Source organism: Hypanus sabinus, chromosome 30 (genome assembly GCF_030144855.1).
Source record: "Hypanus sabinus isolate sHypSab1 chromosome 30, sHypSab1.hap1, whole genome shotgun sequence".
Classification (NCBI taxonomy): domain Eukaryota; kingdom Metazoa; phylum Chordata; class Chondrichthyes; order Myliobatiformes; family Dasyatidae; genus Hypanus; species Hypanus sabinus.
In genome coordinates this window covers 33418402-33442625 of record NC_082735.1, presented here as the reverse complement: position 1 = coordinate 33442625, position 24224 = coordinate 33418402, and the positions used below count along the sequence as shown (strand labels likewise).

Sequence of the window (24224 nt, the reverse complement as noted above, 5' to 3'; positions counted from 1 at the left end):
TGATCTTTCAAAAATCTCTAGATTCTGGAATGGTTCCAGAAGACTGGAAAATTGCAAATGTCACTCCACTCTTCAAGAAGAAGAAAGGAAACTATGGACAGTTAGTCTGACTTCAGTGATTGGGAAGATGTTGGAGTCGATTGTTAAGGATGTGGTTTCGGGATACTTGGAGGCAGATCATAAAATAGGACATAGTTAGCATAGTTTCCTCAAGGGAAACTCTTGCCCGACAAATCTGATGGAATTCATTTAAGTAGTAACAAGCAGGATAGACAAAGGAGAATTGGTTGATGTTGTGTACTTGGATTTTCAGAAGGCCTTTGACAAGGTGTCACACGAAGCTGCTTAACAAGCTACGAGCCCATTGTATTACAGGAAAAATTCTAGCATGGATAAAGCAGTGGCTGATTGGCAGGAGGGAAAGAGTGGAAATAAAGGGAGCCTTTTCTGGTCGGGTGCTGGTGACAAGTGGTGTTCCACAGGGATCTATGTTGGGACAGATCCTTTTTACGTTATACGTCAAAGATTTGGATGATGGAATTGATGGCTTTGTTGCAAAGTTTGTAGACAATATGAAGATAGGTGGAGGGGCAGGTAGTTTTGAGGAGTAGGCTACAAAAGGACTTAGACATCTGATTAAGAGAATGGGCAAAGAAATGGCAGGTGGAATACAGTGTCAGGAAGTGTATGGTCATGCACTTTGGTGAAATAAATGAAAGGGTTTACCATTTCCTGAATGGAGAGAAAATATTAAAAAAAACCTGAGGTGTAAAGGGACTTGGGAGTCCTTATGCATGATTCCTTAAAGATTAACCTGCAATTTGAGTCAGTGGTGAGGAAGGCAAATGCAATGGTAGCATTCATTTCAAGAGGACTAGAATATAAAAGCAAGGATATAATGTTCAGATTTTATAAAGCACTGGTGAGGCCTCACTTGGAGTACTGTGAGCAGTTTTGGGCCCCTTATCTTAGAAAGGTTGTGCTGAAACTGGAGACAGTTCAAAGGAGGTTCATGAAAATGATTCCAGGATTTAATAGCTTGTCATATGAAAAGCATCTGCTGGCTCTGGGCCTGTATTTGTTAAAATTTAAAAGAATGAGGGGTGACCTCAATGAAACCTATCAAATGGTGAAAGGTCTTGATAGAGTGGATGAGATGATGGTGGGAGAGTCAAAGATCAGAGGACATACCTCAGAATAGCAGGGCGTCCTTTTAGAACAGAGATGCAGAGGAATTTCTTTAGCCAGAGAGTGGTGAATCTGTGGAATTCTTTGCCACAGGTGGCTGTGGAGGCCAGGACCTTATGTATAGTTAAGGCAGAGGTTGATATATTCTTGACTGATCAGAGCATGAAAGGTAAAGGGAGAAGGCAGGAGATTGGGGCTGAGGGGGAAATTGGATCAGCCATGATAAAATGGTGGAGCAGACTCAATGGGCCAAGTAGCCTAATTTTGCTCCTATATATTATAGCATTACATAATATCTTCCAGAAATGTTAATACATCACTGTTATAACATTTTCTCCATATACTGATTATATAAATCTTTCCACAAACAATAATTAATTTGGAAATGTACAACATATGAACTTTAAATATTATATAGGTAATTTCCAAAGTGTTCAACATAAGTACCATACCACTAATCAAATTTTCATAAGTAAGGCTTACTGCTGTGTATTTTAATGACATTTGCAACACCTCGTAAATTAAACTAGGCACTTCATGAATTTTTCTCACCGATTTCTTGCTTTTTCAAAATAACAGCAAATGATGAATGGCTGCAGATGCTGCTTACCTGGTTTCTGTATGACTGTATTGCAAGCGTTTGCAATTTCCTCACGCTTTGCCTCATCAGGATACTGATTTTCACCAAAATAACTGTAAAGCATTGAAATGAAAAAGTACAATGATGCACTTCTTGAAGCAGGAGTATTTTAATTATGATGTATAGACCACTGTAATTAAATCAGAGGAATATTGAAATGCTTTGTGACTCTTATGCAAAATTGGTTATGCAGTATCTGTAAACATGTCCCTGCTGGATAAAGCTCAAACTAGGTTCAGTGAGTCTCCAACTGCGAAGTAAATTGAGTTCTCAAGTGTTTTTTTTCTCTGGTAAGTGAGAATTCTGAGGCACTAATTCTGCACTGTCAGAGGCAGCCATGACACTTTGACCAAAAGCACATGATCGACACACAACTAGTCAACAATCTGGTATGCACAGCGTGACTAGAAATCATTGCATAAAGTTAGTTCACAGTTGACTGAGCTCTGTCGTGTCACCAGCTCAGAGTCAGTCCGGTCATTCTGCCCAGCCGTCATCCAGGAAGCAGTACTTCATGCTTTTCTGTAAATAATGCAGTGATCTGATGAAAGGCATCAAACCTGAAAGCACTGGCTCCATTTCTCTCAACAGAAGCTTTCTGGCACGCCGAGTGATTCCAGTAATTTCTGTTTTTGTTTCAGATTTCCAATATCTGTGTTTTTTTTTTAAATTCTCATCTTGTATAAATAAGCTTTAGTGTTTCACAAGCAGCACTCTGATCATTTATGTTTAAATACAAATAAAAAGAATCTAACTCGTCTACAAAGCAAAACACCAGTATTATTAACATGTCATTATCACTGTCTACACTTTGGAACAACGGCAGCTGACAGCACATTTAATTGATGTCTATAAAATTAAGAGGCAGTGATCAAGGAGGCCCTAATTTTCTTATCCAGAATAGTAATTTCTAGAGGACAACGTCATTAGATTTTACCTTGAAAGATTGCAAAGAATTTAAGGAAATTATTTTTCACCTAGGATGGTGGGTACTTGAAAGGATAGTAAAGGAGGAAATCATTACCACACTTTCACAAATAGATTTGAGTTGTCTTACGTTGACACAATTTACAAAACTACAGATCGGAAGTCAGTAAGTGGAAATACCCGAAATAGAGCCAAGAATGTGACTGCCGGACAGGAGTTGTCCACTGACACAGTCCAAGATCAGTGCACCTCTCTGTTGAAGAGGGGAGTATCTTCTTACTTTGTGTCAACAGTATTGTGTGAAATTCGACTGTTTTCCCTTGGAACATCATAATGAACTGCAGTAAACTCTCTGCACTGCACTTGGTACATAGAGCTTAGAAAAATAGAAGGCTATAGGTAAGCCTAGTAAGTTCTGAGGTAGGGACATGTTCAGCACAACTTTGTGGGCCAAAGGGCCTGTATTGTGCTGCAGGTTTTCTATGCTGCTATGTTTCTAAACAAGAGAAAATCTACAGATGCTGGAAATTCAAAGCAACACACACAAAATGCTGGAGGAACTCAACAGGTCAGGCAGCATTTATGGAAAAGAGTAAACAGTCAACTTTTTGGGGGTCTTTTCCATAGAAGCTGCCCGACCTGCTGAGTTCCTCCAGCATAGAACATTATAGCAGTACAGGCCCTTTGGGTCACAATGTTGCACCAACCCTTTAACCCACTCCAAGATCAGTCTAACCCTTCCCTCCCACATAACCCTCCATTTATCTTTCATCCAGGTCCCTATCCATCTCTTAAATGTCTCTAAGATCTATTTTTCAGGTGGCATAGACATGACTGGTATGAATTGCCTCATTTTAAGCTACAAGTTTCCAAGATTTCATGCTATTGAGACACAAGGAAAATTAAGCTATTGCATTGGTAATTAGCAATCACATTAATGTGACAAGTTGTAATTTCTCCTTGTATTTTTAAACTGCTTAGCTCTGCTCTCTCGTTGCACAATATCATAAATGGAGCAAACCCATTAATATCATTCATCTTTTGCTCTTCTTATGAAAATCTGTAAACACAACCAACCTTTATCACCTTACACACATGACTCGCTGGCCAGCAGCTGGAAACTTATTATTCTTCATCCAACTATAGGAAAACGAATCCAAAATAACTGCTGCCCTTCCTCCTACCAACCTTTCCATGACAGACAGGCACTCTTTACGCCAGGTAAATCTACTTCCTCTTCTGAGACGAAAGTTTCCGGTCACTGGACTGACGTTTGATCGCCACTCAGGATCTTCTGTTGTTGTGGTTGAAACTGGCCTCATACTTAAAGTAGCACCTTAGTGGAGAAAAAGAAACAGCATTGACTGAGGGTTATATTTATGTTGATTTTATTAAATTATTTCAAACATTGTCCTAATGACGGAAAATAGTTGAGTTCCATATAATAGGGAAAAATTGACAAAGCACGAAAAGGAGGGGTTCCCAGCCTTTTTTTTTTAATGCCTGGACCGATACTATTAAGCAAACGGCCCGTGGAAAACCTGCCACAGAGGAAGACGTAAAGCATTAACTATCTGCTCTCTCTATACCCACGACTATGTGGCTAGGCACGTCTCAAACGCCATCTATAAATTTGCCGATGACACATTTATTGTTGGCAGAATTTCAGATGTTGACGAGGAGGTGGACAGGAACGAGATACATCATCTGGTTGACTGGTGTCGCAGCCACAACCTTGCACTCAATGTCAGTAGGATCAAGGAATTAATTGTGGTCTTCAGGAAGGAGAAGTTGAGGGAGCACACATGACCTACTTGACGGAGTAGAAGTAGAAAGGGTGAGCAGTTTCAAATTACTGGGCATCAACATCTCTGATAATCTATCCTGAGCCCAATATATTGATGCAGTTACAAAGAAGACATGACAGCAGCGATATTCCATTAGGAGTTTGAGGAGATTAGGTGTGTTAACAAAGTCACTCGCTAGTTTCTACAGATGTACCATGGGGAGCATTTTAACTGGTTGCATCACTGTTTGGTATGGAGGGGCCATTGCACAGATTCAGAAAAGCTGCAGGAAGTTGTAAACTCAGTCAGCTCCATCAAGGGCACTACCCAGCAACCAGGACACCTTCAAAAGGCAATACCCCCATCACCCTTTTCTCATTGCTGCCATTAAGGAGGAGGTACAGGAGCCTGACAACACACACTTAATGTTTCAGGAACAGCTGTCCCATCAGATTTATGAATGGACAATGAGCTCATGAACACTAACTCAGTATTTTTCCCCCTCTCCTTTTTTGCATTTTTATATTATATATATACACACTTACTGTAATTTATAGTTTTTATTATGTATTGCAATGTGCTGCTGCTGCAAACAAATTTCACAACACACTCCAGCGAAATTAAATCTGATTTAAATGCTGATTCAGATTCTAACAAACTATGGTTATAGAGAAACAAGTCATTGATGAAATGTTTGTCTCTGACAGTTTTCTTTTATTTATTAAAATACTGTCTTACACTGTGAAGCATGATATGACTATGTTTACATCTATTTGTATTGTAATGGAAGGCAACACGATCTATAGCTGTATATGGCTGTTCCAGGTTTCGCTGTTACTGTATTCTAATAGTCTAAAGGGAACGCTGACCACCAGGGGGCCTGGAATCTAGTGCTACACACACAGTAAATGGGTTACTTCTGCACATATGCAGTCAAAATAAAGTAGCTTGAAGGACATGGAGTCAGAAATAACTCCAATTCTCCGATCCCTCCCTGTCGGAATTTAGTAAGTAGTTGCATTATTCTCATGATTTAATGCAAGTATTTTCCTCTAACATAGAGCACAGAATTATTAAAGTGAGGAAAGAAGTCAAGTCTATAATAGAAAAGATGAATATCAATATCATCCCCAGGCTGTCTAGTATTAATGAGAAAGTTAATACCCAGTTTCTAGCTATATCCAGCTACTCTGCCGGTGGTCCAACAGCTCCATCAGCATTGTCCCAATTCCAGCCCAAGAGATCCATCAGAATTGTCCCAAAGTTTGGTCAGGATTTCTGCCATAATCCTCAATGACAGCCTTGAGCAGGGCTTCCCATGCCATACCATTAAGCAAGGGTTCCTTTGACCTCAGGTTGGGAACCCCTGGCCTAGAAGTTCTCATAGCATTACCCTGATGTTGGCTCTGTTACAGAAGCACACCAGCCGCTGAGAAAATTAGAGGGGAGATGAATAGTATTTTCACTCAGAGGCAGGAGGAATCTGAAAATCAGTGGCAAAACAGGCAGTAGATGCAGAAAGCCTCATCCAACCAGTGTGGCGTACAGCTGAAAAGTTGTGGCACTCATGGCCACTTACTGCCCTGGTGCCGGAAAAGAGGACTGCTCTTTCAACCTGTACAGGCACAGTGGGTCAAATGCTCTCCTTCTCAATGGTAATCTTCTAAACTTACTTCCCAAATGAGCACAAGTTCCTTTATTCTTCCAGTCTATTAATTAATTACAATAGGAAAAGAAGAAACAGAAGCATTTTTTCCTTCAACAAATTTGTGGCTGATCTACATCACTACCACTTTCCTGCATTATTCCCAGTTTGCTCACTTCCCTTTATGTTCAGAAACTCGCTTGGAATAAACTCAATTATTGAGTCTCCAAAGCTCTCCAGGATAAGGAATTCCAAGATTTACCATCCTCTGTCCCAAGTTCCAGTTTCCCACCCTCTCACCCAATGAAGTTTCCTCGATGAATACAAGTCTGATTGCTGCAATTTATCCTCGGATACCAAACCTGCTCCCTGGAACCAGTCTAAGGAATCTTCACTGCACTCCCTCCATTGAAAGTCCTTATATTTAGATAAGCTGACAAAGACACACACAGATTTCCAGCTATTGCCACACCCATCCTACATAACTGCACAAATTTCTTTACTACTATACACAAATCATATAACCATTTAACAATTACAGCATGGAAACAGGCCATCTCAGCCCTTCTAGTCCATGTCAAACGCTTACCCTCACATAGTCCCACCTACCTGCACTCAGCCCATAACCCTCCATTCCTTTCCTGTCTATATAACCTAAAATATTTTTTTAAATGACAAAATCAAACCTGCCTCTACCTCTTCTACTGGAAGCTTGTTCCACACAGCTACCACTCTCTGAGTAAAGTAGTTCCCCCTTGTGTTACCCCTAAACTTTTGCCCCTTAACTCTCAACTCACGTCCTCATTTGAAACTCCCCTACTCTCAATGGAAAAAACCTATCCATGTCAACTCTGTCTATTCCCCTCATAATTTCAAATACCTCTAACAAGTCCCCTCTCAACCTTCTACACTCCAAAGAATAAAGACCTAACTTAACCATATATAACCACATAACAATCACAGCACGGAAACAGGCCATCTCGGCCCTCCTAGTCCGTGCCGAACTCTTAATCTCACCTAGTCCCACCTACCCGCACTCAGCCCATAACCCCCTACTCCTTTCCTGTCCATATACCTATCCAATTTTACCTTAAATGACACAACTGAACTGGCCTCTACTACTTCTACAGGAAGCTCATTCCACACAGCTACCACTCCGAGTAAAGAAATACCCCCTCGTGTTTCCCTTAAACTTCTGCCCCCTAACTCTCAAATCATGTCCTCTCATTTGAATCTCCCCTACTCTCAATGGAAACAGCCTATTCACATCAACTCTATCTATCCCTCTCAAAATTTTAAATACCTCGATCAAATCCCCCCTCAACCTTCTACGCTCCAATGAATAGAGACCTAACTTGTTCAACCTTTCTCTGTAACTTAAGTGCTGAAACCCAGGTAACATCCTAGTAAATCATCTCTGCACTCTCTCTAATTTATTGATATCTTTCCTATAATTCGGTGACCAGAACTGTACACAATATTCCAAATTTAGCCTTACCAATGCCTTGTACAATTTTAAAATGTTAAAGTTAAAATTAAAATTAAAATTTTAAAACATCCCAACTTCTGTACTCAATGCTTTGATTTATAAAGGCCAGCGTTCCAAAAGCCTTCTTCACCACCCTATCTACATGAGACTCCACTTTCAGGGAACTATGCACTGTTATTCCTAGATCTCTCTGTTCCTCTGCATTCCTCAATTCCCTACCATTTACCCTATACGTTCTATTTGGATGATTCCTGCCAAAATGTAGAACCTCACACTTCTCAGCATTAAACTCCATCTGCCAACGTTCAGCCCATTCTTCTAACCGGCATAAATTTCCCTGCAAGCTTTGAAAATCCACCTCATTATCCACAACACCTCCTACCTTAGTATCATCAGCATACTTACTAATCGAATTTACCACCCCATCATCCAGATCATTTATGTATATTACAAACAACATTGGGCCCAAAACAGATCCCTGAGGCACCCCGCTAGTCACTGGCCTCCATCCCGATAAACAATTATCCACCACTACTCTCTGGCATCTCCCATCTAGCCACTGTTGAATCCATTTTATTACTCCAGCATTAATATCTAACGACTGAACCTTCTTAACTAACCATCCATGTGGAACTTTGTCAAAGGCTTTGCTGAAGTCCATATCGACTACATCCACTGCCTTACCCTCGTCAACATTCCTCGTTACTTCTTCAAAAAATTCAATAAGGTTTGTCAAACATGACCTTCCACGCACAAATCCATGCTGGCTACTCCTAATCAGATCCTGTCTATCCAGATAATTATTAATACTATCTCTAAGAATACTTTCCATTAATTTACCCACCACTGATGTCAAACTGACAGGTCTATAACTGCTAGGCTTACTTCTAGAACCCTTTTTAAACAATGGAACCACATGAGCAATACGCCAATCCTCCGGCACAATCCCCGTTTCCAATGACATCTTAAAAGATCTCCGTCAGAGCTCCTGCTATTTCTACACAAACTTCCCTCAAGGTCCTGGGGAATATCCTGTCAGGACCCGGAGATTTATCCACTTTTAAATTTCTTAAAAGCGCCAGTACTTCCACCTCTTTAATTGTCATAGGTTCCATAACTTCCTTACTTGTTTCCCACACCTTACACAATTCAATATCCTTCTCCTTAGTGAATACCGAAGAGAAGGAATCGTTCAAAATCTCTCCCATCTCCATCGGCCACACATAGCTGACCACTCTGATTCTCTAAGGGGCCAATTTTATCCCTCACTATCCTCTTGCTTTTAATATAACTGTAGAAACCGTTCGGATTTACTTTCACCTTATTTGCCAAACCAACCTCGTATCTTCTTTTAGCTTTTCTAATCTCTTTAAGATTCCTTTCACATTCTTAATATTCCTCGAGCAATTCCTTTACTCCATGCTGTCTATATCTATTGTAGACATCCCTCTTTTTCCGAACCAAATTTCGAATATCCCTTGAAAACCATGGTGCTTTCAAACCTTTAACCTTTCCTTTCAACCTAACAGGAACATAAAGATTCTGTATCCTCATAATTTCACCCTTAATGACCTCCATTTCTCTATTACATCCTTCCCATAAAACAACTTGACCCAATCCACACTCTCTAAATCCCTTCGCATCTCCTCAAAGTTAGCCTTTCTCCAATCAAAAATCTCAACTCTAGGTCCTGTCCTGTCCTTCTCCATAATTATATTGAAGCTAATGCTATTGTGATCACTGGACCCGAAGTGCTCCCCAACACATACATCTGTCAGCTGACCTATCACATTCCCTAACAGGAGATCCAACACTGCCCCATCTCTATTCAGTACTTCTATGTATTGTTGCAAAAAACTATCCTGCACACATTTCACAAACTCTAAACCATCCAGCCCTTTTACAGAATGAGCTTACCAGTCTACGTGTGGAAAATTAAAATCTCCCACAATCACCACCTTGTGTTTACTACAAATATCTGCTATCTCCTTACACATTTGCTCTTCCAACTCACGCTCCCCATTAGGTGGCCTATAATACACTCCTATCAGTGTTACTACACCTTTCCCATTCCTCAATTCCACCCAAATAGCCTCCCTAGAGGAGCTCTCTAATCTATCCTTCCAAAGCACCGCCATAAGATTTTCTCGGACAAGCAATGCAACACCTCCTCCTCTGGCCCCTCCTACTCTATCACACCTGAAGCAACTAAATCCAGGAATATTTAGTTGCCAATCACACCCTTCCTGCAACCATGTTTCACTAATAGCTACAACATCATAATTCCAGGTATCAATCCACGCTTTAAGCTCATCCACCTTTCTTACAATGCTCCCAGCATTAAAATAGATACATTTAAGGTACTCTCCACCTCCTCCTCTCTTTTCATCCCTAACAATGCATTCAAATTTATTATCCTTTTCTTTCTTCTCCCCTACATCTTCGGGCTGAGCGCATCCCTTCTCCATCACCTGCCTTTCCTCCCTCACACACTGTCTATTTACTTGCTCTACTGGTGAACTAACCTCCTCTCCCATAGTTTCCTCAAATTGATTCCCGCCCCCCCATCTTACTAGTTTAAAGTCTGCCCTGTAGCCCTAGCAAACCTCCCCGCTAGGATATTGGTCCCCCCAGGATTCAAGTGTAACCCGTCCTTCTTGAACAGGTCACACCTGCCCCAGAAGAGGTCCCAATGATCCAGAAACTTGAATCCCTGCCCCCTGCTCCAATCCCACAGCCACGCATTCATCCTCCACCTAATTCCATTCCTACTCTCACTGTCGCGTGGCACAGGCAGTAATCCCGAGATTACTACCTTTGCGGTCCTTCTTCTTAACTGCCTTCCTAACTCCCTATACTCTCTTTTCAGGACCTCTTCCCCTTTCCTACTGATGTCATTGGTACCTACATGTACCATGACCTCTGGCTCCTCACCCTCCCACTTCAGGATATCTTGGACGCGATCAGAAACGTCCCGAACCCTGGCACCAGGGAGGCAAATTACCATCTGGGACTCCCGATCACCTCCACAGAACCGCCTGTCTGAACCCCTGACTATCGAGTCCCCTATTACTATGGTCCTCTTTCTTCTATCCCTACCCTTCTGAGCTACAGGGCTGTCCTCTGTGCCGGAGACCCGGCCACTGTCACTTCCACCAGGTAGGCTGTTCCCCCCCCCCCCCCAACAGTACTCAAACATGAGTACTTATTGTCAACTTGTTCAACCTTTCTCTGTAACTTAAGGTGCTGAAACCCAGGTAACATTCTAGTAAATCTCCTCTGTACACTCTCTAAATTGTTGACATCTTTCCTATAATTCGGTGACCAGAACTGTACACAATACTCCAGATTTGGCCTCACCAATGTCTTGTACAATTTTAGCATTACATCCCAACTCCTATACTCAATGCTCTGATTTATAAAGGCCAGCATACCAAAAGCTTTCTTCACCACCCTATCCACATGAGATTCCACCTTCAGGGAACTATGCACCATTATTCCTAGATCACTCTGTTCTACTGCTTTCCTCAATGCCCTACCATTTACCATGTATGTCCTATTTGGATTATTCCTACCAAAATGTAGCACCTTACACTTACTAGCATCCTCTGATTGCTTCAATGAATTGTATACAAGCAAATCTAGATCTCCATCGAAAGTACAGAAGCCTCAGGACCCTCACCACCAGGTTCAGGAACAGTTATTACCCCTCAACCACTAGGCTCCTGAACCAAGGGAGATAACCACTCAACTTCACTTGCCCCATCATTGAAGTTCCTGCAACCTCTGGACTTTTTAGGACTCTTCACCTCATATTCTCAATATTTATTGCTTATTTATTTATTATAATTTTTTTTCTGTATTTGCAGTTTGTTGCCTTTTAAACATTGGTTGCTTATCCATCACATTGGGTGCTGCCTTTCACTGATTCTATTATGTTTCTTGGATTTACTGAGCTTGCCCGCAAGAAAATGCATCTGACGGTTGCAAATGGTGACATGCACGTACTTTGATAATAAATTTACTTAGAACTTTGGTTTAATTAGTTTATATATTTTAGCTTACCCCTTTCCTGGACTGACAGTTTACTTTGAACTTTAAGCATCAACTTTGCCCAGTTTCTTGCTGTCCAAAAAAAATCTTACTTTTATTCTACGTTTTACTCCTCCTGCATATTCTTTCATATTTGCCCAGCATAAATGCATCCTTTGAAGTTTCTTTATATCCTCATCCCTACTCTAAAATCCCACCTGACATTGTATCATCTCACATCTTGTATTCAAAGCCCAAAAGGAAAAAAAATTGGGAAAATCTGACTGATTTTCTTTTACATTACTTAACCATTACAGCAACAAATTCAAAGAATCCTCAGTCTGAATATAACCCACCTGGACTATTTTTTTCTAGAAGATACCACCGATAAAATGCTCTCTTCTTGGGCTCACTCATATCAAGACCCTGCTGTAATAGCCACTGAGATATATAACTTTGGCTAATACCTGCAAAAAAAACCAAAAACACAATTATTAGAGATTTAGAAATAAATGCTTTTTATTTCTGTTCAACACACAAAAACTCCAGAGGAAATCAACAGGTTAGGAAGCACCTACGTGACCTAATGTAGGGTCTTGGGCCAAAGGTTCGACTGCTTATTTCTCTCCATAGATGCTACCAGACCTGCTAAGTTCCTCCAGCATTTTTTGTCTGTTGCTCTGGATTTCCAACATCAGCAGAATCTCTTGTGTTTATATTTCTGTGTCTTTACGTACAAGAGCAAAAGCTAAGTCTTACTTCCTCTTGTCCTCACTTACCACCCCACCATCCAACACGTCACTCTCTACAACTTCCGCCATCTCCAAAGGGATCCTACCACCAAACGTATCTCTACTTCCACCCACCCAATCGCTTTCCACAGGGATCACTTCCTATCTGATTCCCTTGTCCATTCACCTTCTCCCCAACCTCTTTTCAGGGCCCCAAGCAGTCTTTCTAGGTGAGGCAACACTTCACCTGAGAATCTGCAGGGGTTGTCTATTGTGTCCGATGCTCCTGATGCAGTCTCCTTTACATTAGTGAGATCCATCGTAAACTGGGGTCCATTTCATTGAGCATCTCTGCTGCATCTGCCAAAAGTGGAACTTCCTGGTGGCCAAATATTTTAATTCAATTCCCGTTCCTGTTCCGATATGTTGGTCCATGGCCTCCTCTTGTGCCAAGATGAGGCCACTCTCAGAGTGGAGGAGCAATGCCTTCATTTCCACAGATGCTGCCTGACCTGCTGAGTTCCTCCATCATTTTGTGTGTTCTTTTAGTCTTTGGAAATTTTTTCAGTACAAATTCTATCTCATCAGTCAACAACTCACTCATGTCCTAAATTATTAAAAGCTTCGGATTCCAAACAAGTGCTGAAAATTGTCACACTATTACTTTTTCCAAAGTTGTCACCCAGACTTTTTAAACTTGTATCCAATATTGACTGCAATTATTTTGCTGCATTTTTTAAACCCAGATTTGTAATAATTCTAGGAATCACCAAAACTATGAGTTCAGTGTAGTAAACAAGGGAAAAGTGCCAGGAGCACTATAAAATTATAGGGCAAAGGGAGGCAAAGAGAACCAGGAAAGACAGTGAAAACAATGGGCTGGAAAGAAGCAAGAGGTGATCATGAAGTGGAAGTAAGGAGGAACTCTTAGAAATCCAAGCTGTATCAGAATCACTTTATTGCCAGTATGTGAAACATCAGAATTGATTGTGGTTTGCTGCCAAACATAAAATACAGGAGACTACCCTAAGACGATACAATAAATTCCAACAATTTACACGACAATAGTGCAAACATCTAGGGTAGGTCTTACATAGTGAACAGTAGGGCACTGGGGAGTGTGGTAGAACAAAGGGATCTGGGAATACAGATCCATAATCCATTCAAAGTGGTGTCACAGGTAGATAAGGTCGTAAAAAAGCTTTTAGCATATTGGCCTTCATAAATCAAAATATCGAGTACAGGAGATGGGATGTTATGTTGAAATTGTATAAGACATTGGTGAGGTCTAATTTGGAGTATTGTGTGCAGTTTCGGCCACGTACCGACAGGAAAGATGTAAATAAATTTGAAAGAGTACAAAGAAAATTTACAAGGGTGTTGCCAAGACTGGAGGACCTGAGTTATAAAGAAAGATTGATAAGTTAGGACTTCTTTCCTTGGAACGTAGAAGATTGAGGGGAGGTTTGATAGAGGTATACAAAATTATGAGGGGTATAGATAGAGTAAATGCAAGCAGGCTTTTTCCACTGAGGTTGGGTGGGACTACAACTAGAGGTCATGGGTTAAGGGTAAAAGGGGAAAAGTTTAAGGGGAACATGAGGGGAAATTTCTTCACTCAGAGGTTCATGAGAGTGTGGAACAAGCTGCCAGTGCAAGTGACGCATGTTTTCAACATTTAAGAGATGTTCAGGTAGGTGCAGTACATGGACAGTAGGGGTATGGAGGGCTGTGGTCCCAGTGCTGGTAAATGGGAGTAGGCAGTTTAAACGATTTGGCACAACCCAGACAGGGCCAAGGGGCCTATTCCTGCGCTGTACTTTTCTATGACTCTAATCAACAATTAGCAGAATGACAGACAGACAGACATAGTTTATTGATCCCGAGGGAAATTGGATTTTGTTACAGTCGCAACAACAAGAATAATGTAGAAATAACAATATAAAGCCATAAATAATTAAATAATAGGTAAATTATGCCAAGTGGAAATAAGTCCAGGACCAGCCTATTGGCTCAGGGTGTCTGACACTCCGAAGGAGGAGTTGTAAAGTTTGATGGCCACAGGCAGGAATGACTTCCTATGACGATATGTGTTGCAACTCGGTGGAATGAGTCTCTGGCTGAATGTACTCCTGTGCCTAACCAGTACAGTATGGAGTGGATGGGAGACATTGTCCAAGATGGCATGCAACTTAGACAGAATGGACACATGGCCAAATGTCAATAATCAAATAAATGTGAACATATGAACAGATTAAATAATTATCAACAGAGCAAGGAGAGCAGGAAGGACCATTTAATGGATGTTGCACAGGGACAATTAGGGCGTTACATCTGAGTGAGTTTTGTTGAGAAGCTGGTTAGCTACAGGAAAACGACATCACCAATTAGTGCATTGTCCGTCGCTGAGTCGGGGCACTTGCAGAAGCAATGCAGAAGTTTGTAAAATCAGAACAGCAAGAACTGACCTCCCACTCTCACTGCAGGGGCAACCTCTCTTTCCCTCTCTGGTCAGAAGGAGCCTGTCTGAGATATCGAAGTGCTGGGTTATGGACTGTAGTTTTGATGGACCCTGGATCAAGGTCTCTTTCGGGCTTATGTTATTGCTTGCATGGTGGTGGGGATTGGGGGCTTCTGCAGATGGGTGGAGGGGAGGGGGAGGGTCGATGATTCTGCTGCTGTGTGTGCATGGAATGGGGAGAGGGGCTTTGGGTTTCTGAAGTTACTATCATTCATTCTTTGGGGTTTCTTGTTTCGTGGATGTCTCGGTGAAGAGTAAGAATTTCAGGCTGCATATTGTATACATTCTGGGACATTAAATTGAACCATCTGAACTTCTAACAGACTTCCCAACAAACAAGATTTTCTCACTTACTGAGCAAAAAAAATGGTAGGGAAATGTTCTGTGAAGCCACGCTAATATAACACTATCTTATATCTTTTTGGCAAAAGGAAAAAAGAAAGAATGCTCAGTATAGTATTTCATTAATGTTCAGGATAGTATTCTATTAATACAGTGTAATGCTCAGTATAGTAGTACTCTATTAACACGTGGTAAAATACCTCACTCCCATGACATGCAGTTTACTTATTTTATTTTAGTGTTAAGCCCACTTCCAGAGGAGTATAATCGCAAATAATATAAAACTCTTCAAAATAACTCATTTCATTAGCACTTTCTGTCTTACCTGTGACTTGCCCAACTACAGCCTGAGAAATCCTCCGATTGGCTAAAAATGCTTTGATTTCTTCTTTTACTGCATTGCTGTCTCTTCTGGAAAAAAAAATAAACTTTAAAAACAAAAGCATGTTTCTTTATCTCCTATCATTCCAGGAAGTAGGCCCCCCCCCACCCCACTCCCCATTTAAGACAGCTCATCCCCACCTGGTTCCTTGCAGCTGGCAAACAAGCCAATTCTGGTCATGGCTTCCATTTAATACACTGCTACCATCAACGCTGCCCCTTCACTGGCCAACAAGTGGTGCATTGCAGACGACATCTCCTTTTCTCTCTCCCTAAAATGGAAACACCTCTTTCTGCATTGCAATTTCTCTAAAACAGGCTAGCCAAGAAATAATAAAACTCAGACTAAGATCGATGGATACAACCCTATCCACGATCTGTTGGCATCTGGGGTATTATGAGATTGTCATCACTTGCAACAATTATTTAACCACATTACCTCATGTACTCCTCCACCTTCTCTTCCAAGTCTGCATCGTCATCTCCTGTGTCAAAACTATAAGACCTCTGACTGCCACTGTTCTGGTACCGCGGAGATAGTGTTCCACTGGCAACAAGCCTCTCACTTGCTATGCTTTCCCGTCCAGTGTGGCTTGTATTGTAGGGTGGAGGTGATGTGTCATAGCTATTACTAGGCGAGGGAGATTGCGCAATACTTTGAGTCTGTGTAGCAGCAGAAGCAGTCGAAGAGGATGCAGAAACATTGTTTCCGTAGTTACTACTGTAGTTCGGCCGCCTAACAAACTTTTCACTTTGTTCCTGGTCAAGCCGCTCCATCGTTTCAAGTGCATGAATTATTTCATGTTTAGTCATTCCTGATCGGCGCAGGCGTTGGAGGAGATCAATTTGTTCAATGGTGTATCGAGGCTCGTCATTGTAGTAAGACATGATGTCATCTACAAAGAAAAATGCAATTAGAACATTAAAATGTTTTTGACAAGAAAAGGCCATTTGGCCCAACAAAGCTTGCTAAATTCTTACTTTTAAAGTGTGCTAAAATAACTATCAAGTTTAGATTTGAAAGTTTCTAAGGTACTACTCTCAACTACACAACTGGGTTGCATGTGTCCACAACTCGCCATGTAAAGAAATGCTTCCTGATGGGAGTCTGAAATCTCCACTTAACCAGTCGCCACCTATGGCCCTGAGTCCTTGTTGGCAGATCAATTCTGAAGTAGCAGCTGGCATCCACCTTACTTGTACCCCGAATGATTCTGAACACTTCTATCGTGTCTCAGATCGGTGCTCAGTAGACAACAAGTCTGGGTCTGTCCGTAAACTGTATTATATTCAGACTTCTAACCAAGCATTTTCATTAATTTTAGCTTTGCTGTTTCTTAAATTGCTGACCTCTATCACACTCTGTACAATTTAACTCAAAACATTGGAAAACAGCCAATTATGCCATCAGCTCTTCAGCTTAATGACTCTTGTATGTGAATGAGAGTACAGAAATTTTGCTTTGCCCAGCCAAAATTCAATGCAGAGATGGATGTTTACTTCAAGTTTGTTGGCTTCATGTTCCTTCAAGCAGATACTGTGGATGTTGCAATTCTAAATTAAAACAGAAAATGCTGGAAGCCTTCAGCATCTGCGACAAGACCAGTAGAGTTAGCAGCTGATCTCTCTGACTGATCAGCCAACACAACAGGAAATATTTGGGTAGTTTCCCAATTCTTTGTACGTTGGCATTTATAGGCAGTTTGCAGAAGATATGAAAGTATGCTGCTAGTTTCAGAGAAGGCAAAGTGCACCGAGACAGAAAGGTACAAGGACCACAACAAGGCTGAGAGATGAAGGGGTCTTTTTCTGACGAACAGAAGTCAGCAGGTAAGGATGGGACAGATCACCTCAGATACTCGAATCACCAACACCGGCGACCCCCAGGGGTGTGTTCTCTCTCCACTGCTGTTCTCCCTCTACACCAATGACTGCACCTCCTCCAACCCTTAAGTGAAGCTTTTGAAGTTTGCAGACGACACCACCGTTATCGGACTCATCCAGAACAGTGATGAGTCTGCATATCGACAGCAGGTGGACCAACTGGCGCTCTGGTGCAATTGGAACAATCTGGAGCTGAACACGCTCAAGACAAAGGAGATGATAGTGGATTTCAGGAGACATCCCCCCCGTTATGTCTCCCCTCACAGTCCTCGGCAGCCCTGTGTCCACCGTGGAGAACTTCAGGTTCCTGGGAACCACCATCTCTCAGGATCTGAAGTGGGAGCAGAACATCAGCTCCATCCTGAAAAAGGCCCAGCAGTGGATGTACTTCCTGCGGTTCTTGATGAAATAAGGTCTGCCTCAGGAATTGCTGCTGCAGTTCTATACTGCAGTCATTGAGTCTGTCCTGTGCACCTCCAACACTGTGTGGTTTGGAGCCGCCACCAAGCAGGATAGAACAAGACTACAGCGCACAGTGAGGTCTGCCGAGCGCATCATTGGAGCCTCCCTGCCCTCTATTGTGGACCTGTACTCTTCCAGGTTGAAGAAGAGAGCAGGGAACATCATAAAGGACTCCTTCCATCCTGTGCACGGACTGTTTGAACTGCTTCCGTCTGGTAGGCGCTTCAGGTGCCTCCAGACTAAGACTAATAGGCACTGGAGAAGTTTTTTCCCTACTGCGATCACTTTGCTGAACAGTTAACTGTCGGCTAACTATTACTTGGATTGCACTACTTGTATGTATAATCTATATTTTCATTTATATTTATCATTATTATTGTTATGAGCAGAGAGACAACATCTGCCAGAAGTAAATTCCTTGTATGTGCACAGGTACTTGGTGATTAAAGTCTGATTCTGATTCTTTGCACAAGAGGTCTGTTCAAGAGTATTCTAACAGATCCAGTTTCCTTCCACATTCCAAAGAGACACAAATTTGTGGGCAAATAGATCAAATGGGTGTAATCAGGTTTGTTGGGCCAGAAGGACTTGTTACCTTGCTGTATCTCTAATTAAAAATAAATAAATAAACAAACAGACAAGCTTTGTGCTTCACTGCAGTACTCCAAGCGTGCATCAACGAGGATGCAATTACTGGCACACATCTAAGGAGCCATAAATACTGAATCAGGAAATGAGATGGGAGAAAGAACAAATCACAGTGACTAACTGATCAGCAGAATACTACTTGACCACATTCCCCCTAAATTGACTTTCTTAGCAAGTTCACATGTCGTGATTTTAATGGTTTTATACTCAAAATTGTTGCCCCAATTATTTTAAAGTTTTTCCCTATTCATTAAAAAAATGTTTCAATTAGTATTTGGGTTGTATAAAAGTCAAAGGTGAAAGTAATTTATTCCACCTGTGAATGATCCACCTTGCAGAGAAAAACAAGTTTGAAAGAGGTGTTATCTGCAATTTAGTAAATCCAGAGAAGTACAGTTAAATCCAGCTTTTTAAACTTACTTTACTTTTTCAAATTCTAAGTGAATTGCACAAGTGACCAGAGACAAGGAACTTAAGTGACATGTGTCACCTGCAGAACTAACTTGAACTATTGATTGTACTCTTTCTTACTCTAAAATATAACAAGAGTCAAAAACAGGCCCTTTAGCCCATCTAGTTCATGCCAAACTGTATAAACTACTTAGCCCCATCAAGCTGCACTCGGTCCATAGTCCTCCATATCCCTCCTATCCATGTACCTATTCAAATTTCTCTTGTGTTGAAATCAAACCTACATTTCCCACTTGTTGTGGAGGCTCATTCCGCACTCCCACCACCATCAGAGTGACGAAGTTTTCCCTTAAACATTTCACCTTTCATCCATAACCCATGACCTCTGGTTGTAGTCCCACCCAACTTCAGTGGAAACTGCCATTTTAACTCTAAATTATAAAACCATAATGCTTTTAAAAAGATGAGCTTGAAATGACTGTCATGTCAGAATTTCAGGTATCTGTGACTATACCAACAGGTGAAAACTTTGTTCAGTCAGTATTGTAGCCACTGTTCTACGCTGCAGCGGTCTATTACAGAGGAAGTGGCTTTCCAAGCAACATCATGTTAGTGTTATTACATTCTCACAAGGTACAGTACAAGTGAAGAAACCACACAGCAGCCCTTGCTTGGTCACCAACCATTGCAGATGGTTCTGCTTAGAACTGAAAATGGATAACTAACCTGAAGTGCAGGAGGTCCAGTCACTACAGCTCTCCACATTGGGCCTCCTTCAATGTTAAACTGCTTCAGTCTTCTTGCTCCTTCTTGTGCCGCGTGGAAATCAATAAAAAGGAAGAAAACAAATTCAATCTTACTAACATTTTCTCGACCAGTTCACAAATCCAAATAACGGAGCCCTAGTCACAAACCCGAAGTATTCTCTCCTTGACACCAGTCAGTAGCTTTGAAACGTGACCAAATTTCAGGCAGCAGACCAATGCAAATAACTTCGAGAGTTACAGGTTTACATTCCTTCTATTGCTGTTGTGGGAAAAATCATTTCATTAGATCTACAATATAATCTCTATACACTAATAAAAGAGAGTATGGTGATTATTGTTCATTATAGTTGTTGATACCATTGTGACTAAACAGAAGTAGCTTTCTAATTTTTATCTGTATTAAATGTGGCACTCATTGCCACTATAACATAAAATAAACAAATTTAGAGACAAGATCAAGACAAACCTTTGTTTAAAAAAAAAATTGGGTTGGCCTCAGCTGGGAGGATGCATCTATTTCTTAGCACCATGTTTTAGGAAAAACAAGGATTTAGAATGATTCCAGGGATAAGGATCTTTGATTTGTGTGTAGACTAAAGGCAAAATAGTTCTTCTTAGAACGAGTATGTTGAAAGGGCTTCAGATGTAGGGTAACTTTTCCTGTTACCAAGAACCAAACAAAGGTGAATGGCAAAAGTATCAAAAGTAACTTAAACATAAGAAATCCTGCAGATGCTGAAAATCCAAAGCAAAACACAAAAAGTACATTTTTGACAGAGACCCTTCTTCTTAAAATTTTTTTTGCAAAATGATCTGGAAAACACTAGTGGTGGAGGTGTGGTGCTAATAGAGAAGGGTTGTGAGACAGATTTAAACACGGCACAGTATTCTACTAGCATTGGGGGGGAAATGTTATCAAGTTATGGAGAGACAACAGGAAAAGGGAATATTGGATTTCTCTTGTTTGAAAAGAATATGGACCTGATTGACCAAACAGCCTCCCTTCATTAACTTTCTTGTCATTTTACAAACAGGTTCTTACTAACTTTATATCATGCATGCCAATTTCTTTCTGCCTTGCATGCCATTTTCTTTCAGTTTTACACAAAATAAGAGAAGAATTGACCTCAAGAATGTATGAAATACATCAACTTTACTTTCTAAATAAGCTACAAAGTCATAAATTTGTCACAGATGGTGCATTTTGTAGGTCGTCAAACAACTTCACAATTTTCTGCTTGCGGTTTTCAACTTGAATTTGTAAAATGCGTTGAAGAAATCCCAAGGTTATCACTTCTAAAGGCATGTGGGTGAAGTAATATGGCAGTAACACTGTGTGTGGGGGGGGGATAACAACTGCACCTTAAAGCATTTGTTTTCAAAGCTGTGACCACAATGCTAAAAATATAGGTCACTATCTCTGCTCCTTAACATTCACAACGGTCAGATAACCTACTATTGGGTCATATGAGTGAACCACTTGGGTAAAGTGGGTCAGTTGAACAAAAGTTTGAGAAGTACTATCTTAAAGAAGCCAGTTACAGTGGCAGAAGGTAGAGGAGAAATTCAGCACTCATGAACACAATAGTGGACTTTTCAGAAGTAGTTGAAGGTCACTCCAGCACTTAGGTCATTATCGTAGTTGGTACACTTCCAAGATCACACTATTGTTCTGGGCATTTCAGTATGAAACATTTGAGACACTCCTGGTGTATTACTAAAAAATTGTGAGAAAGCCTTACTAAAGTCAGAATTAAGAATGATATTCAATAATTAACTTCCATTTCATTTTTTAAGCATTTTCAAAGTCAACAATGGAAAACCAGATACACCCTTCTGTTCCTGACCATTAACCAAATCTAACGTACCTCAGTTATGACTGCCTCCTTAAACAAAGTACATGCAGTGCCCAGGTTACAAGAGAGTTCTGTTCCCAACAACTGTCTACAAGCCAAATTTCTCTGCAAGTCAGACATGTTAACTTTCTATTCTAATATTTGATACACACTTGCTAGAGATCTTTTGTTTCATTGGATAACAGTGGAAAACAAAGATTTTGCTTCCTGAATACTTTTGAGTGTACCTTATGGATTTTGGGCAGCTGGTCATGAAAATCACCATGAAATTTCCCTATCATGCACCTTTTTTTTGGAAATACCTATACTTGTTATTTCAATTCATAATTCAAGTCAAAATAATTGATGCCAAGATTAAGGAAGGCATTTTTGTTGGCCCACAAATCAAAAAGGTGATCAATGACAGGCAATTCAAAGAACTTCTAGTGGGACTAGAGAAAAATCACATGGAAGGCATTGTTGAAAATTTTCTTGGCAACTATAGAGCACCAAACTATGTGCAGCTGGTTGACAACATGCTTCAATCATACAAACCATTTAAACTTCTTCCCTGCAAATCATGGCACCATGAGTGACATGCACGATGAAAGGTTTCACCAGGACATTGTGGTCATGGAAAAATGGTATCAGGGCAACTGAAATCCATCAATGCTGGCTGATTATTGTTGGACACTTAAGCAAGAAGCCTCAGACACCGAGTACAAATGAAGATCACCAACAAAACATTTTTAGCTTAGTTGAACTATTGCACTGTTATGCAATTAAATGCATTATATTCAATAAAAGTTAAATTTCTTGTTTCTCCAAATTCTGACATCATACAAGTAGTCTGAAGTTATATTTATGTTCAACTTCATGTTCTATTATACACAGAATATTTCTGAGGAAGCAACACTTTCGACAAAATTTGTTGTCTAGTGTAATCACACAAACACTATCCTCGACTAATGGAATACAAACTGTATTCAGTTGTAAATCAGTACCATGAAATAGTTTATTATTAGTATTGCTAACTTGAAAAATATTTTTAAAATACAAAAGAAATTTTGCATAAAGTCTGATTTTAGTAAGTCAGGTCATTCATAACCCAAGCCACACCTATATTCTGTTAACTTCCTCTCCTCCCTAATGCGTGACAATATCTGAAGCTTGGACATCTGTTCACAAACTCTGAGCTAAGGTTCCTCAGGTCTGTAGACACTGCTGCAATTGTGGTTGCTGAGAAACTCAAATGTCTCCATAATCATCAACACAAGGAAGTCTGCAGATGCTGGAAATCCAAAGCAACACACACAAAAAGCTGGAGGAACTCAGCAGGTCAGGCAGCATCTATGGAAATGAATAGTCGACGTTTGAGGCCGAGACCCTTCTTCAGGACCGAAAAGGAAGGGGGGAGAATCCCCTGCCACAATCTCCCAAACAAGAGAAAATCTGCAGATGCTGGAAATCCAAACACACATAAAATGCTGGAGAAACTCAGCAGGCCAAGCAGCATCTAATCGAAAAGAGTACAGTCAACATTTCAGGCCAAATCCCTTCAGCAGGACTGGTGTGTTGCTGTATAATCTCCTGTCCGCTATAGACAGAGCACATTACTGGCCATCTCTTTCTTATTTTTAAAATCATTATTTTCCTTACTTAACTGATTGATGTTGTTTTGATATGTTATTAAGTATTATTACTCAATTATCCATTTATAGTTCTTAAAATTGATTAATAATTTTGTTCAAATTATGAACATAAATTTTACACTTTTAACCTCATGTAATTTTGGTTTAAGTCAAAATTTTCCTGCTAATTTCGAGCTAGTTTCTTTTTTGTTTCAATTCTAAAAACTCATTCCCCAAGTTCTTATGCTCACCAAATGACCTCACCTCGTACATATTGTATTCAGATGAAGCTGCAGTCTGGGAAAACAACACAGTATAGTCAGTAAAACTATTCACTTACATACTCCCAAATTCACCAGTAGTGATTCGGCCTCTGCTGAATGTAATTTTCAAACAACCAATCTGAGCGGACTCCTAGCTGACATTGAACCCACAACTGGCAGGCTGCTTGTAAATAACTAACACGGTAAATAAAGCTAGAAGTTGCGACACTTTTACAACTCGGGGATTGGGGTTCAGAGTTCAATTCCGAAGTCACCTGTAAGGAGTTTGTACGTCCTCCCTGGGAAATGTGTATTTTTTTTCCGGATCCTTTGACTTCCTTTCACAGTCTGAAGGTGCACTGGTTAGTATGTTAATCGGTTATTGTAAATTGTTTCTTAATTAGGCTAGGGCAGGGGTTCCCAATCTTTTTTTTTTAAAATGTCATAGAGCCTATCGTTAACCGAGAGGGTCGTGGATCCCAGGTTGGGAATGTCTGGTCTAGGATTAAATCTGGATTTGCTGGCTGGTGTGGCTTGAAGGTCCAGAAGGGCCTATTCTGCACTGTATCTCTAAATAAAATTTAAATATAAATAAAGTTACGGCTAAATTGTAAAGGCAAACCTTTAAATTTTATCAAAT

At 40.6% G+C, this 24224-nt stretch overlaps 1 protein-coding gene across 10 annotated transcripts in view; it reads right to left on the bottom strand.

Annotated features, from left to right (window-relative positions):
* Positions 1-24224, bottom strand: part of LOC132383529 (homeobox-containing protein 1-like) — a 71064-nt gene that overhangs the window by 28739 nt on the left and 18101 nt on the right. For 8 of the 10 annotated variants that reach the window (XM_059954626.1, XM_059954625.1, XM_059954630.1 and 5 more), the window contains 6 exons: positions 19815-19897; positions 16123-16579; positions 15628-15713; positions 12065-12175; positions 3944-4091; positions 1799-1881 (listed from right to left, as the gene is read on the bottom strand). In XM_059954626.1, coding sequence (XP_059810609.1) covers positions 1799-1881; positions 3944-4091; positions 12065-12175; positions 15628-15713; positions 16123-16571 — 877 coding nt within the window. In that variant the 5' untranslated portion in view covers positions 16572-16579; positions 19815-19897. The remainder of the gene's footprint in view (positions 1-1798; positions 1882-3943; positions 4092-12064; positions 12176-15627; positions 15714-16122; positions 16580-19814; positions 19898-24224) is intronic. The other 2 variants (XM_059954629.1, XM_059954627.1) reach the window with 1 other exon arrangement.